The following is a 15,228-nucleotide window of genomic DNA, read 5'->3' as shown; positions in this document are numbered from 1 at the left end:
ACACACACACACACACACACAAAAACATCACAACACAAAAGATTATTTGCTTTTTTTTGTGCACTGTTTGCGTCTCTATAACGAATAAGGCCAAGAGGCCAAACAGGCTGATAAGCTTTCATTCCTTGTTTTCAGTATTTAGATATTTAATTATTCACCAGTGTTTCCTGTTCCCTCATTTAGATCACAGAACAGTATCAGCCTGATCTAGTGCTGGGCGATATGAGCGCTAATCAATATCACGATTAATTGTACATTTTACCACGATTACGATTAATGAACGATTGTTTTGTTGTTGTGTTTGTGACCCTCACAGTTCAGTGACGAGGCCTGTGCTGTAAATATTCTCCAGTGTTAAAGCTGGGGTAGTGTTTCTAATGTCGCTGGGAGCTTGTTCCTCTCTCGTTTTCTGAGCTCTGTTTATATTTGGTGTGTGATTGTGCTTTGATCACTGAAACTGTTTTACATTTGACGACTTTTAGTTCAGTGTCGTCTTAATTAAAGTCAAAACACCACACGTCCAAATCACAGACGCTGTATATTTCTTTGGTACGAGCTCGAGTCGCTCGGTCGGCCTCTGCGTTTAGGTTCTCCTCCATGTTGCAGATAGGGGGCAGAATCACATTACTACAGCTTGGTAGCGTGGTTTTAAAGGGACAGTACATGAACACACAGTGGGGACATAACAGAATAAAATAAAACGTATAAATAAAAAATATAATCAATATAGACAAGATTACGTAGATGTTCTGAAAGTTGATTTCGATTCATTTTCATTTTCTATTACTTGCCCAGCACTAGCCTGGCCTGTTTATTACAGCAGTTTGAGATGCTCACATTAGAAGCTGGAATCTACTTTGTTAAAACTTCTACTATAATGTGTAGTTGTAATATAAAATACAACACCATTTCCTTCAACAATCCCAATCAAGAGATGCAACTCAAGCGCAAATAATTAATTAAAATACACCACAGAAAAGAGCACCAGTTGTAATTTTCGTGTTCTTTTGTGCTTTCCACTTGCTTTAATTTAGAGACTGAAATGCACAGAGTTGCTGCAGAAAAACAGGAAAACAACTGTGGAAAATAACTACAGTCAACTTAAATAACGGCAATCAAGCGATTATGTAAAAGCTGTGTCAGCCCCACTGCTGATTTCATAGGAGGTAGAATATATAACACACTTTAAATCATATTGTAAAATATAGTACATGAGCCATTGTTTTATTTCAGAGAATACGAGCCTCTGATGAAGATACTGTGACCTAAAAGTGGATGTATTGCTGGTTCTGTACTCACACTATCTTCACTAATGAGCTGAAAGTCAAGTGTCTAATCATTAATCTATTAAGCAATTTCCCAAAGTGGATGATTAATGGTGATTATTATTGTTTTTCTACTATTAGCCTGGGTGGGTTTTATTCTGAATGCTGGAATCACTCAAACTAATGTAACCCACAGTTTCCAAAGGCAGTAGCATTAAAACAGTTTTATGATTTGCAATACATTAATCCATTGACTTTTAGGCACAGTAAGCAGTTAAGAACCCTGAGTGTATATTAGGATTGTTTCTTTGAATATAATCGTGTTAGTATTTATAGCTTAAGTGGGATCTACATCCACCGTTTTCAAAGATGTGTTTCTCTTGTGTTGAGAAGGGCAGCGTTCAGTGATTTAAATCTTCAGCAGTGAGGCTGTCACAGCTGAAGTGAAATTGCCACCACTTTGACAACAAGTGTTTACAGCAGACAATCAGTTATTTTCATCCCACATTTGAAACAGAGAAAAAAAGAAAGAAGAAATGTGAGAACTTTTAGCGAGACCATAAAGGCAATGCAATGCATAAATCAAAGTATATCATAATCACAGAACTGTGTGTTTGGGGGATGGAGGGGTGGGGGCTATCAAAGGCCATCCCTACCTGGTCATTTAGCCCTACTTATCCACACACATCCAAGCTTCTGTTCTCGCCCGGTCTTTAAAAAGCAAAGTGCTAAAGAGAATGGCTTGAAGCCTGAATCAAAAGAAGCACAGCTCTGTGTTCTGTGCAGCGCACGCCATTTTAAAAAGGTGAGTCTCGGACAGAAAGAAATTCTTTTTCAAAACTGAGATGACCTATAGCCCATCTGCAAAAGCAGGGGAGTGAACCTCCGTCCCTGTAATCAAAGCCAAGAAAGACAGGGCTGCTTTCTCTCTGAAACTGGCCAGGGGGCGGAGGCGGGTGCTAAGAGGTGTCCTTCCTCTACAATTACGGCACAGGCTTTTTACATGCTAATTTTCTTAGCTTTGAATAAATCTACTTGTTGATGTATTAAGGTGGAAAAAACTGACTAAAGAAAACTTGACAAGAGGTAAAGGCTTCAAATCAGTGGCCTTTACAAGCTGAAAAAGTATAGCATTGACCTCCAGCATCTCTAGGTTCATGGAGAGATGGGATACGGCTATAAAAAGGAATCACCTTCCCTTCATCATCGTCTTTTCCACTTAATCCATTTGAGGGTCATGGTGAATAGGGTCAAGCTAATAATATGGTTTTCTTTATATATAAGAGAGAGAGAGAGAGACACAGAGAGAGAGAGAGAGAGACACACAGAGAAAGAGAGAGAGAGAGAGAAAGAGAGAAACGGAAACAGTGAGAAATAGAGAGACAGTGATACAGAGTGGCAGAGAGAGAAAGCAGGGACATACTGAAAGAGACAGACAGTGAGAGAGAGAGAGAGAGCGTGAGAGAGAGACACACAGAAAGGGAGAGACACACACAGAGAAAGAGAGAGAGACACGGAGAAAGAGAGAGAGAGAGAGAGACACAGAAAGAGAGAGAGAGAGAGACACAGAAAGAGAGAGAGAGAGAGAGAGACACAGAGAGAGAGAGAGAGAGAGAGACACACAGAGAAAGAGAGAGACACACAGAGAAAGAGAGAGAGAGAGAGCGTGAGAGAGAGAGAGTTTTGTGGGGATTGGAATGTATAGTATCATCACAACTCCTGGACAAACAAAAACAGAAAGCACAAAACCTCCTGAAGGATCATGTTTCAAAAGCGCTGATCTAATAAAACGGGGTTATTTTTTCTAATAAAAGAATGTGACTCTCTTGTAAATGCCATGTAATGTCACCTGAGAAAGCAGCAGATCTAGTGAAGGCAAAGAATGAGTCTTTTGAATCCTCTGCAATGACTAGACCACGTCATTCACTCTGTGGTACGTACGTTTATTTAATGCTAACCATATACTAGACTTTGAAAAGACTCCTGAAAGAACTCTTAAAAAACCAAAGTCTGACACCCTCTCGCTTCCACAGAATGTCGCAGAGGTTTTAGTTACAAACGATGATTTTGTAAAGACCGAGAATCTTGTAGGTTCATTAACTACAAGACTGCAAATAGATTCCTCAGCAGGGGGATGGAGCTCTGAACCACTTCACACACCACTCCACCGCCACTTATTAGTGACTGCCACTTCCACGTGGTGAGGGTCACGAAACGACACGGTGAGGACGTGTTATATTTGGAGGTGCAATGTAGGGATGCTGAGCGTAACATGTACCTTTGTAGATCTCACCTCTTTTAAATAATCAGCCTGATATGAGCGTAGTTCAGCCCCAACGTGTTTTATTGTATATTAATCACAGCACTGTGTAATGTTCAGTTTTTTTTTAATGTCCATGACTAAAGGCTTGTGATATTATTAAACACGGTTGATTTTATTGGAACGTCAAGACACTTCACACCCAACGATGAGTGGCGTGCAGTTAGCTCTAACAAGACTCACGTGTGCGACAGTGAAATCGCTTGCTTTTGATTGCATGTAAAACACTTGTTTGTGCCAGTGAACACACACAGTGCTGGCAGAGGTCAAGGCACCTGGGGAGGGATTGGGTGTTCGGTGCCTTGCTCAAGGGCACTTCAGCCCAGGATGCCCCTGCTCCATATTCCTGCTGAACCAGAGGTTCAACCAGCGATGTCCTGTTCCCAAGCCCACTTTCTAAACTTAACAGAGCTGTCCTTATAACTTCATCATAAATGCAAGTGGCTACACTGTGACCTTACAAAATTAGGACATTCAAAAATTAGCAGAATATTAAACATACTACATCCAAAAAATCAGTTTCCCATGATACAGGCTCTTTAATAAATTTGCAATTGTCTGAGATTCTCTGTCTGTTCGGGGCTCAGCATTAGAGCTCATAATGCCCTCTGTTTTGTTTTGAATGTAGAATGAAGGCTGGAAGAGGCAGGAGAATGTGACTAGACGTGATAACTGGGTGTTATTGTGTTGGAGTGTTTTTATGGGACGGCTAACTCAGAAGCACACAGCAGGGAAAGCTTCAAACAAACAGATCAACGAGAACGAGATGAGGTTGTGGAGGGAATCTCAATGTTAGAGAGACTGGGTAGTAATCAAATCAAATCAAATTTATTTATATAGCGCTTTTCACAACTGATGTTGTCACAAAGCAGCTATCCTTTAATCGCTGTCCTTTAAACGCAGTTTTAAAGTGGAATTTAATTACTGTTTATCGAGGCCTAAAAGATCACTGCGAGTAAAAACGTCCAGCACAACACTCTCAAAGAAGGACTCCTCATGTAAATTGAAATCAGCAGCCTGAAGTAGCCTGCACTGTGGCAGTAAGGGTTCTTTATGCTTAAGATGAAAGATGACAGAACCACTGTCACCGAGGAGCTGTTCGTGTAAGGTTGCATGACATCACATTTCCTCTGCATGATTAAATACTGGAGTAGAGAAGGAAAACGTGAAAAAAGACTGGGGATATCACACAAAGCAGGATCTCTCAGTTACCCAATGGTTCACTGAAATAATCAAGGCTACACTACCCAAGTCTGGTGTTATTAAAAGTATAATTAATATGATTTTAAGAACATCTGTGACCTGCTTTAATCAAAATGGCACACAAAAGCTTCACAGCAGTGTTCTCCCCCTGTGTAAACAGCTCTGTTCAGAACGCCCGCTTTCAGCACCTGTTCCTTTAAATGATAATGAGCCGCTCTCTGTTCACCCCGACCCCGAGCGCACAGCAGTGAGGAGCAAGGAGCAGAAGCTCTGGTTTTTAGCCGTTTTCACTCTGTTCTCTTTCTTCTCCGTTTTTACTCAGTGCTCTTATTTCTCCGCGCTCGTTGTGTCTGTTTTGCTGAGTTTAACCTTGTCTTTGCGCTCTCACAGAAACACGGGTCCAGCGCTGTGATTGGACAGACTCAGACGAGGGGGCGGGACCATTCTAAAGTTTCTGCACTTGTTTCTGGGAATGGTTTGGTCCTGCTCTGGCTCCCCCCAATCATGACAACACACCTGAAATGGGTCCTGGACTCTAATACAACTCTTTCTTTCAGTGTGTGATGTAGTTATGAGTCTTTAGTCTCGTCTCGTCTCGTCTCAGTAATCCTTTGCCACTCTGAGCCACAAAATACGATCTGCTTTCTGCAAAAATCCACACAGAGACGATCTGATCCACTGGCACATGATCACAGATCTGTCAGAGTCTCTCTCTCGCTCTCTCTTCCTCCTCCTATTGCTCGCCTCCTTCTACCTACACCTAACCTCTCTCTCTGTGTCTCTCTCTCTCACTGTCTCTCTCTCTCTGTCTCTCCCCTATAGTAATTACACCGAGGTCTAACCCGCACCCACAATTAGTGGTGAAGTGAAATAAGTGTGCCTCTTTTCTTGTCTCTCTCACTATTCTTTCCCTCTCCCTCCCTCCCTCCCCCTGTCTCCCTTACACACACACACACACACACACACACACACACATACATCATTGCTATTCTTTTTCTTTTTCTCTTTCACTCTCTATATTTTGACTCTCGTATCTGTCTTCTCAATATATTTCTCGCTCTTTCTCCATTCTTTCTCTTGATTTATCTCCTCATCCTATTCTTTCTTACTTTCTCTCTTATATTTGTGTTACGGAGTTTAATGTCTATGAATAAAAGTAGACAACCCTCGGTTCTGGGCCTTAATGAAATGTCTGTGAATAACTTTGGTAAAAAAAACCACAAGGAACAAACCCCACAGCAGTGTTCTCCCCCTGTGTAAACAGCCCCTGTTCAGAACGCCCGCTTTCAGCACCTGTTCCTTTAAATGATAATGAGCCGCTCGCTGTTCACCCCGACCCCGAGCGCACAGCAGTGAGGAGCGAGGAGCAGAAGCTCTGGTTTTTAGCTGTTTTCACTCTGTTCTCTTTCTTCTCCGTTTTTACTCAGTGCTCTTACTTCCCTGTGTATGTTGTGTTTGTTTTCTGAGTTTAATACCGTCTTTGAGCGCTCACATAAACACGGGTCCTGAGCTGTGATTGGACAGATTCAGACGGGGAGGTGGGAATATTTCAGGTTGTCATATTCAATAGTGTCTAAATTGGTGGGCTCCAAATCCCCAAATTAATGTGGAGAGGTCAAGGGATATTTTTCATAACATTTACTTTGAATAATGTGAGGACTTTTTTTTTGATGGACATGGGAATTTAATTAATTATTATAACGCGGCTTAGACTTTTATAGAGTGGAAAAACAGATCAGTGCTCATACGAGATTGATTTGAATAATGAGTTACTGATTTCAGAGAGTGTAATCTAAAGCTACTCGGATCAAAACAGGAGGGCTTCCAAGTGTGTGCCCACAGGCCTCAGTGTGTGTAACCCCTGCTTGGCTTAGGAACATTCGAATTCGACAGAATCTCACTTTGGGCTTAGGTTACCGCGCTTACACAGAACCCCTGATTTGTGAACGTTATCCAGGCCGACAGTTTGCAGTACTCACTGCTCCAGGTTGAGTTTGTTGAAGATCTCCACGGTGCTCTCCAGGACCTTATCCACGTAGTCCACACGGTCAGGGTAGCACTTCATGGCCAGGTTAATGAGAGACACCTGCAACGAGACCACGTCCTCCGACGGCATATCCTGACGAGACTGGAGGAGCAGTTTAAAGAGGGAGAAAACATCAGTAAATAAAGTTGAGCAATAACTGTCATGATATTTTGAGAATGGATAAAATGTATCAGGAAAATGGTAGTAAAGTCAACCTCAAGAAGCTGAAAAATAAATGAATGAATCAATGAAAGAAAGTTGCTCGTATAAACCTGTCGCCAGAGGAGGTTTGACTCATCTGGGTTTTGATTTCCCACCCAGCCACTCACCTGTGGACAATGCCACACAGCCAATCCTCCTATCAACGTGTGTGTGTGTGTGTTTGAACTATGGGAGGAAGCAGAGCACCCAGGGGAATCTCACACAGACACAGGGAGAACACACCACACTCCTCACAGACAGTGACCTGATGAGAGGACCCCCTCAGGACCCTGAGACCCTGGAGTCGTGTGGCAGTGACACCCCCTGCAGCGCCACCGTGCCGCACTGCTTTATGTCTTAACTAAAAACTTGAACACTCACAGCTCTGGAAATGTACTGTGAAAGCAAACCCCTCAGCGAGTGGTAAATTAATCTTGCCCACAAATCTACCACACATTCTCTAAACGCTCTACAGCTCTGGCTCCCCACGCAGAGAATAAAAGGCACGAGCTTCAAACGCACCTGAATAACCGTCGCCACTTGCTGTGAGAAAATGTCAAAGAGTTTGATTTCGGCAGGGATTCCAGGCCCATCTTCTCTGTGAGCGAACAAGGCCAGCCTAGAGAATGATCCCAGAGAGAAACGGTGAGTTTTTCCAGAGGCAAACATAATACAGCCCTATCTGAAGCAGTCAGCAAGTGTGTGTGTTTGAGCACTGCAGATTACATTACATTTTTTAATCATTAATGCAATATTAATTTCTGCAATAAAAACACTATTAACAGATCAGATCAAATCGCACTTAATCACAAGCTTATACAAACACTTTCAGTGCAGTTATCATTCTCACTCCCCGCAATGACCACTCTCACTACACCCATGCCTCAACATAAGGAGTTTTTAAATAATTAAATATCTTTCTTTTTTTTTTTTTTAGAGGAGCACTATGTAATATTTTTAGTTTAAAGTTTGTGCTTCAGTTTTTTTTGTTACGCTTCACTAAGCTGTAACAGAGAGAACAGAGCCTCTGCTGCTCCCTCCCTCCTGATTTCAGTACAATGCTATAATAAGGAATAACACTAGGGGCGCCGCAAGGAGCATAAAACCCATCTCTTACCCTCGTGTTCCTTTAAAGGCTCAGCAGCAGCTCTATGAAAGTGTCAAACAAATAAATACAGTGGTTGAGTTCCTAACTTGTGTTTATTGAGAGTCAGAAAACATGTTATTTCTTACTAATTGAAGGAATAAGGTTTAAAAGACCGTTGGTCCCCGCCCCTCAGCGGTGTTGGGAAACTCTAATAGGCGTCTTGCCTGTGACGTAGATGGTGGACAACAACTCTAGAAGCTGCACTTAATTTAATGCAAAATGATGAAAAGGTGTGTTGTTTTTGGCTGCAATCATTCAATGTACAGTGGGACATCTGTGAACAAATGGCCCAAAGATCCCAAAATATCCAGAAAATGGACTAAATTTGTCCACTTTAAACGGGCACTTTGGAAAGGACCCTCCGCTCACTCCGTTATCTGTAGCTCATTTCACTGGCGCTTTTCCAACAATATGGGCATGTAAGGACACCAACGAAAGGTGTTCCAGAGCCTCTGTAACATGGAGGTAAACAGGGTAAGGACACTCACTTCGCCTGTTTTAGTTGGTGTTAGTTAACGTTAGCTTGACTCGCTAAACTCGGTGTCTCAGATTATACTCGGCTACGTAGCTGCATTACGGAGGTTTATAGTGTCGGAGGAATTCGAGTTCGACTTCGATCACATTTACAAGAATAACGGTGCCTCTACATTTGAGTTTAGCTTATTGCTAGGCTATTGTCATGAATAATGTTGGTTATTTAGCTAGATACTGCCATAACAGTCAGTCATAACGGTGTTTTACCGCGGCGTTGTTCAGCTGTTGTCCACCAGTGACGTCACGGTCGCGTTCAAGAATTTCCGTAGAGAGCTCGGGTTTTTCCGTCAATTTAATAAAATTGTCAGTTTTAAAGCAAATTAAGCTGCTATTTTCATTTTAATTCATACTTATATCTGTCAGTAACTACAATAATGTGAAATATTCATGGAGGTCCATTAAGTGCTGCTTAGCCTTTAAGACCTCTATAAAAATACTGTTGAGGGTGTGATAGTTTTTATAGAATTAGGTTTTAATTCTTAAGCTTTTCTTCTTTATTTTCTGTTTCTGCAAATCTTCACTGTCCAGTTTACCTCAGTTATGGTTTTTAAAGACTTGTTTTACTTGATTGACTCTCAGAAATGATGAGCAGATTCTATACCAACATTGAGAGCCCTAATACACCTGTGTGTAGGTCACCTCTCAGTGAGGTGGCTGTCTTACACACACACAGACCCTGTTTATGTGTGTGTTCGTGTGTGTGTGTGTGTGTGTCCATCCTAGAGCACAGCACTGAACTTAAAACCAGGTTTTCTTTACTTTTAGGTTAGTGCTAGTTCAAAAATAATGAATGTACAGACACCAAAAACGTGTTTGGTCACCTGTCAATGAGGGCGATGATAATGTTCTTCACGTTGACGTTCTGGTGCAGTTCTGCACAGGCGCGGAGAAATGGGTTGAGTGTCTGGAGGTGGAACTCGTCTGGAAAGACCTACAGAGAAAATTAATGCAGCTACAATCTGCAGCAAGCACAAGTGGTCTATCTTTTTTTTCTCTCTCCCTCACACACCAAACCACACACACACACACCTCTTACAAGCACTTAAACACAAAAGCCCTTTTCTGCTCATGTGTCTGAATGTGGTAGGACTGGCATGAACACAGGACTGAGCTGAGAGCTTAAAGCAATTACAGGGAGGATGAACATCATTACAGTGGGGAAAAAAGAGAGAGAGATCTTCAGTGTTTTACAGTAATGATCTGTACCTGTATGATGCACTCCATGAGGTACTCCTGCGCCAAAGAATCTCTGCAGTTCACCACCTGCTCCAAAACTCCAGAGAGTACAATCTGAGGAGAAACGGTTTAAAACTTCATTCATCTTCCTCCTCTATCGCCAGCAACAAGTCATTCCGACTGCAGCTGGCTTAGAGGGAAATTCTGGCACTGACTACTCAGCTGACAGTGACTTAATATGAAATGCACCATTCTTGAGAATTTTATAGAGTCAGAATTGTCCACAGAGCTAACGTTAGGAACAGGACGTCTGGGAATCCAATTCCCCTAAAGTCTCCTCAGACATCTAGTGCACGAAATGGTGATGAATACTCTGCTAGAAAGGAGACAATGACAGACAATTCTCTGACAGATTTGCACTACGGTTTTGACCTGAAAGGCACATTTTAAAATGTATGAACAGCAAAACGATACCTGCAGTGTGTTATAAAGGCAAATTAGTTTCCAAAGAATTTTTTGTACCCAGGATTTAGCACTATTCTGCCATCAGGAACACGGGTGACACTGCAGACACCCAGGAGACATGACGGTTAAATGCTGGGTTTTTGGAGAGTAAATAAAAAAAACAGGCCCCTAATTGTGTTGCAGAGAACACACATGTGCTCATTTTATAAGGAAATATCTACTAAGTCTCTCTGGATTTAACCACTTCTGATGGAAATAGACTTAGATCTCAGCGACCCAAGTAAGGCAGCGGTTTTGACAGGTAAGTGAAGATCCCTGCAGACTACAAACTGCCATAGAGAACAGTTTGAGGTTGGTGTGTTTGTAGAATAATAATCCACTAATCAGCGCGGACCCGTGGTCACGCCTGAGGGCTTGTTCATCTCCTGAACAGTTGCGGCACGGAGATCAGCGGCTTTCACCCCCGGCTATTTGTTTAAAAGTGATTATCGAGTTGCTTGCTGACAGGTCTCTTGGATAAGGTTCAGAAAAGGTCAGAAACCCCAAGAAGAGAGTACACCAGAGCCACAAGGGAAAGGGCCTGAAGCAACGTGAATCACCTTTCAGTCAAAAGGACCAGCTTTATCCTTTATCAGAGGGTTATTCATGAACTCTCAGATACAATACAGGACCAAGACGTAAAAAGGAACTCATCAAAGGACACTGAGGGCTCTCTGTGGGTTTCTTCTCTTTAAAGAGCTCTTAATTCTAAAGTGAAGTGCAAAAATGAAAGAGTCTCCACCTTCAGTTACTGCCAGGGCTCTATGAGACAATACTGTGATGTGCAGGAGAAATTAATTCTGTACAAATACAACACAGAACGGTCCCATGAACCCGGATTATAACAGACATTTTTAAGTCCTGAAAAACCATATTTGTAAAACTACCATAAGATTATTATAGGCCTCTTACTGTTTCGTAGTGTTATTGTCTACTGTGCAGTTTACCTGAGGCATATTGAGCATCGCACAAAGAAGTGTCAAAGAGACAGCACCAGTGAATATTCCATAATCAAGCTCCAGTTCAAGTTTGCTTTAAACACGTCTCTCTTATGGATTCAGAGTAATTAAAGGATCATATTTCTAATTACAAATACAAGAGGTCGCATTATTGATTTCATAATATGGTTTTGGTTTTCTGGCTGAAAGATAAGAGCTGAAAAAGACTTTGAAAATTTCCAGTCCCATGCAATCGACTGTGTTTCTGTCTCTCGGTATGGCTTTAATGTAACGTAGCGATGATGAAATATACCAGAGATCTGAGCAGTACTCAGAGTCTAAACAGTTTGCAGAAGACATATAATAATCACAACGTTAAATATATTGGAAGAGTTTTAAAATAGATTAGAAAAGGTTACAAAAAATGGTTTATAAAACAGATAGTTCCGGTCCTAAAATCTGATTGGCTGAGCCACGATGACTGCCTCACAACATCTGAATTCCATATTAATGCTCCACTGTTTTAAACCTAGACTCTTAAAACTGCTTAGCTATCACTAGGCTAAGCTAAGTGTATCACTATTCCTTTCACTGGTGAAGGAATGGTCATCATTACTGCTCATATATGAGATTTATGAATTCATGTTTTATTATATTATCCAAGAACAGCGTGAATTCTGGAGACAATACGGTGCTTGGTTTTGCTAATGCTACTCAAGCAGTTTCTTGAGCTAAAGGCTAAAAACGTAGCCCAAGGCTAGCCCTATACTTCCTGCAGCTTCTCCTCTAGAATAAGAGTCCCTTCAGAAAGAGGACAAAAATGTAATTATTAACTAAAAAACACTGAATATACGTGAACATATTTTGTTCAATGGAGTGGCTATGATTCATCCTCATGTTGCTTAGCAACAGTGCTCGCCGTTAAAAGACTACACTGTGTGGCGGAGGAATACTTCATTGTGAATGTTTGTTTATGAATAAATACATTAATGTATTGAACATTTGTGTATTTTATTGTATTTTACATTGACCGTCGTTTTATAAAACAATAAGCCACTCGAGACTTTCGCTGTAATAAAACTGCAGTAATGCATGGCCTCTTGTGGGTTATTGCTTTTTTATAATACACATCGTTATACATCTAAAAGTATATTTCATATTTTATACAATTAAAAACCTAAACTAATATGAGAGTATCCAGTGCCAAACATCTTAAAGCTTTAAAGTCAGTACTGTACACCATGAAAGAGCCTTCATTTTTAGACCCCTAGTTTCTACTGCATCCTTTATTGAACGTTACCTGTTTGTATTTGTCCACATTGACTCCTTCCAGCTGGCTGAGACGGACAAGGTTGGTTCCCACGAGAATTCTCAGCTCCTGCCTTTCCTTCTCCCTCTTCTCTCGATCGCGACTGTGGCCCTGGTGCTGCATCCGCACCCACAGCTTATTCATCTCGGCAAAGTTCAGCAGGACGAAGTCAATAGAGTCGTTGATGTCCCCGGTCATCTCCTCCCTAGAAAACAACAGAGACTTAGAACCAGACACTCTTCGGAAAGAGCATTTCCTCTGAGTTGCACGCTTAAAATTAAGATACCACACAGAGGTTCTCAAACACCTGGCCGTGCGGTACAGGGCCACAACAACTGTCAATTACCGCATGAGGAGGAAGTAGCATGATTATATTTAATGCCATTTTATACAGTCGCAATTAAAACATTGTGATTCTATGTGATTATTAACATTTCAGTCGACTGTGTCCCATCTCTGTTTTTGTGTGGATTTAAATAACAACTGAGCCCTGAACATACTGCAACAGCCTATTCCAACCCTACATTTGTGCAAGGCTGTGTTTTAGCTTTGACATCCACTGGAATAAGACTTCTTAATCGACTGGGCGCCAAAAGCACACTGCGCTTGTCACAGACAGAACACGCTGTGATCCGCAAGTCTCTGGGAAGCAGGCCAAAGGCTTCAATTAATGGTGAGTTACCACGTCAATCCTGCGGTTGTACACTGAGGCTGTATGGAGCCGTAAAGTTCACCACAACAACAACAACAGCGACACCATTGTTCCCATGTTGTAATTGCATTTAGAGCAGAAATTCCTAATATGCGCATAATACCAAAGACAAACTTTAGTGGTCTGTTCGGAAGGGGATCTCAGAATGTGATGCTAGGGTCAGCGTTTTAAAGCTGTTATGGTTTTGACCCATCTAAACAACATGAATACAAAATCTGTTTTTAAATTTGCGCTCAGTGAATAGGATTTTCACAATAACAAGTCCATGGACCGTGTTATTTAAATGTTTCTACAGATTAGAGATCAAAATACCACACATATCAACTGCATTAACACTGTCATTAGGAAACCAATTCTGCACCCAAACAAACGTCTATTATTGATTTATTATTTTTCACTTCTCTTTCAGATTACACTCGTTATAAATAAATATCGTCAAAAACTTCACTGGTCTATTGGGAAGTGCTTTTTTTAAACGTGATGCTACAGTGTCATGTTTTACAGTTTTTTGGACCACCAATAACATATCAAACCTGACAGAAATTAATGAACTCATCTCAGTAAAGAGGGCGGCACAGTGGCACAGCAGACTGTCTGTGAGGAGTGTGGTGTGTTCTCCGTGTGTCTGTGTGGGTTTCCTCCGGGTGACTGTCTGTGAGGAGTGTGGTGTGTTCTCTCTGTGTCTGCGTGGGTTTCCTCCAGGTGACTGTCTGTGAGGAGTGTGGTGTGTTCTCCCTGTGTCTGTGTGGGTTTCCTCCGGGTGACTGTCTGTGAGGAGTGTGGTGTGTTCTCTCTGTGTCTGCGTGGGTTTCCTCCAGGTGACTGTCTGTGAGGAGTGTGGTGTGTTCTCCCTGTGTCTGTGTGGGTTTCCTCCGGGTGACTGTCTGTGAGGAGTGCGGTGTGTTCTCCCTGTGTCTGCGTGGGTTTCCTCCGGGTGACTGTCTGTGAGGAGTGTGGTGTGTTCTCCCTGTGTCTGCGTGGGTTACCTCCGGGTGACTGTCTGTGAGGAGTGTGGTGTGTTCTCTCTGTGTCTGCGTGGGTTTCCTCCGGGTGACTGTCTGTGAGGAGTGTGGTGTGTTCTCTCTGTGTCTGCGTGGGTTTCCTCCGGGTGACTGTCTGTGAGGAGTGTGGTGTGTTCTCTCTGTGTCTGTGTGGGTTTCCTCCGGGTGACTGTCTGTGAGGAGTGTGGTGTGTTCTCTCTGTGTCTGCGTGGGTTTCCTCCGGGTGACTGTCTGTGAGGAGTGTGGTGTGTTCTCTCTGTGTCTGCGTGGGTTTCCTCTGGGTGCTCCGGTTTCCTCCCACAGTCCAAAAACACACGTTTGTAGGTGGATTGGTGACTCAAAAGTGTCCGTTGGTATGAGTGTGTGTGTGTGTTGCCCTGTGAAGGACTGGCGCCCCCTCCAGGGTGTATTCCCGCCTCGTGCCCAATGATTCTGGACCCACCGCGACCCTGAACTGGATAAGCAGTTACAGATAATGAATAGATGGATGGATCTCAGTAAAGAGAGCTTTGTTCTCTTTTGAATAAGAACATTTTAACATCTCAGTCAGACTACACTGAAGCAGACAGAAATATTTGCTCCTTTTATTGCAAGCTACAGAGCTGAAAAAACTGCTGAAACACACTGTTTTATAGAAATGTCTGTGCAGGTTTATACAAGCTGCTAATTGAACCAGAGGAAATTAAGCTCATTAAAGTTGGCTGAACTTACAATGAAGAGCACTATATTTCATTCAGTTTTTTCTTCCTTTTTTAAAAACACAGAACACTACACTAGCTTTAACACGGGCTCTTCTTTCCTCACTAAGCATTTCCATCTGCTGGGCTTAAATTACCTCCCAACAACATTAAAACTTCTAGCTCACTGTTGTCAGCAGACTCCCGGTACAGAC

General features: G+C 42.2%; 1 protein-coding gene across 2 annotated transcripts in view; it reads right to left on the bottom strand.

Annotated features, from left to right (window-relative positions):
- Window positions 1-15,228, bottom strand: part of LOC136678190 (vacuolar protein sorting-associated protein 35-like) — a 50,719-nt gene that overhangs the window by 23,154 nt on the left and 12,337 nt on the right. For both annotated transcript variants that reach the window (XM_066656131.1, XM_066656130.1), the window contains exons 6-10: window positions 12,615-12,828; window positions 9,903-9,986; window positions 9,518-9,627; window positions 7,538-7,634; window positions 6,768-6,916 (exon numbers count right to left, since the gene is read on the bottom strand). In XM_066656131.1, coding sequence (XP_066512228.1) covers window positions 6,768-6,916; window positions 7,538-7,634; window positions 9,518-9,627; window positions 9,903-9,986; window positions 12,615-12,828 — 654 coding nt within the window. The remainder of the gene's footprint in view (window positions 1-6,767; window positions 6,917-7,537; window positions 7,635-9,517; window positions 9,628-9,902; window positions 9,987-12,614; window positions 12,829-15,228) is intronic.

This window comes from Hoplias malabaricus, chromosome Y (assembly GCF_029633855.1).
Source record: "Hoplias malabaricus isolate fHopMal1 chromosome Y, fHopMal1.hap1, whole genome shotgun sequence".
Lineage (NCBI taxonomy): Eukaryota > Metazoa > Chordata > Actinopteri > Characiformes > Erythrinidae > Hoplias > Hoplias malabaricus.
Note: the sequence above shows the minus strand (reverse complement) of the source record. Positions and strands in the feature narration are given on the sequence as shown.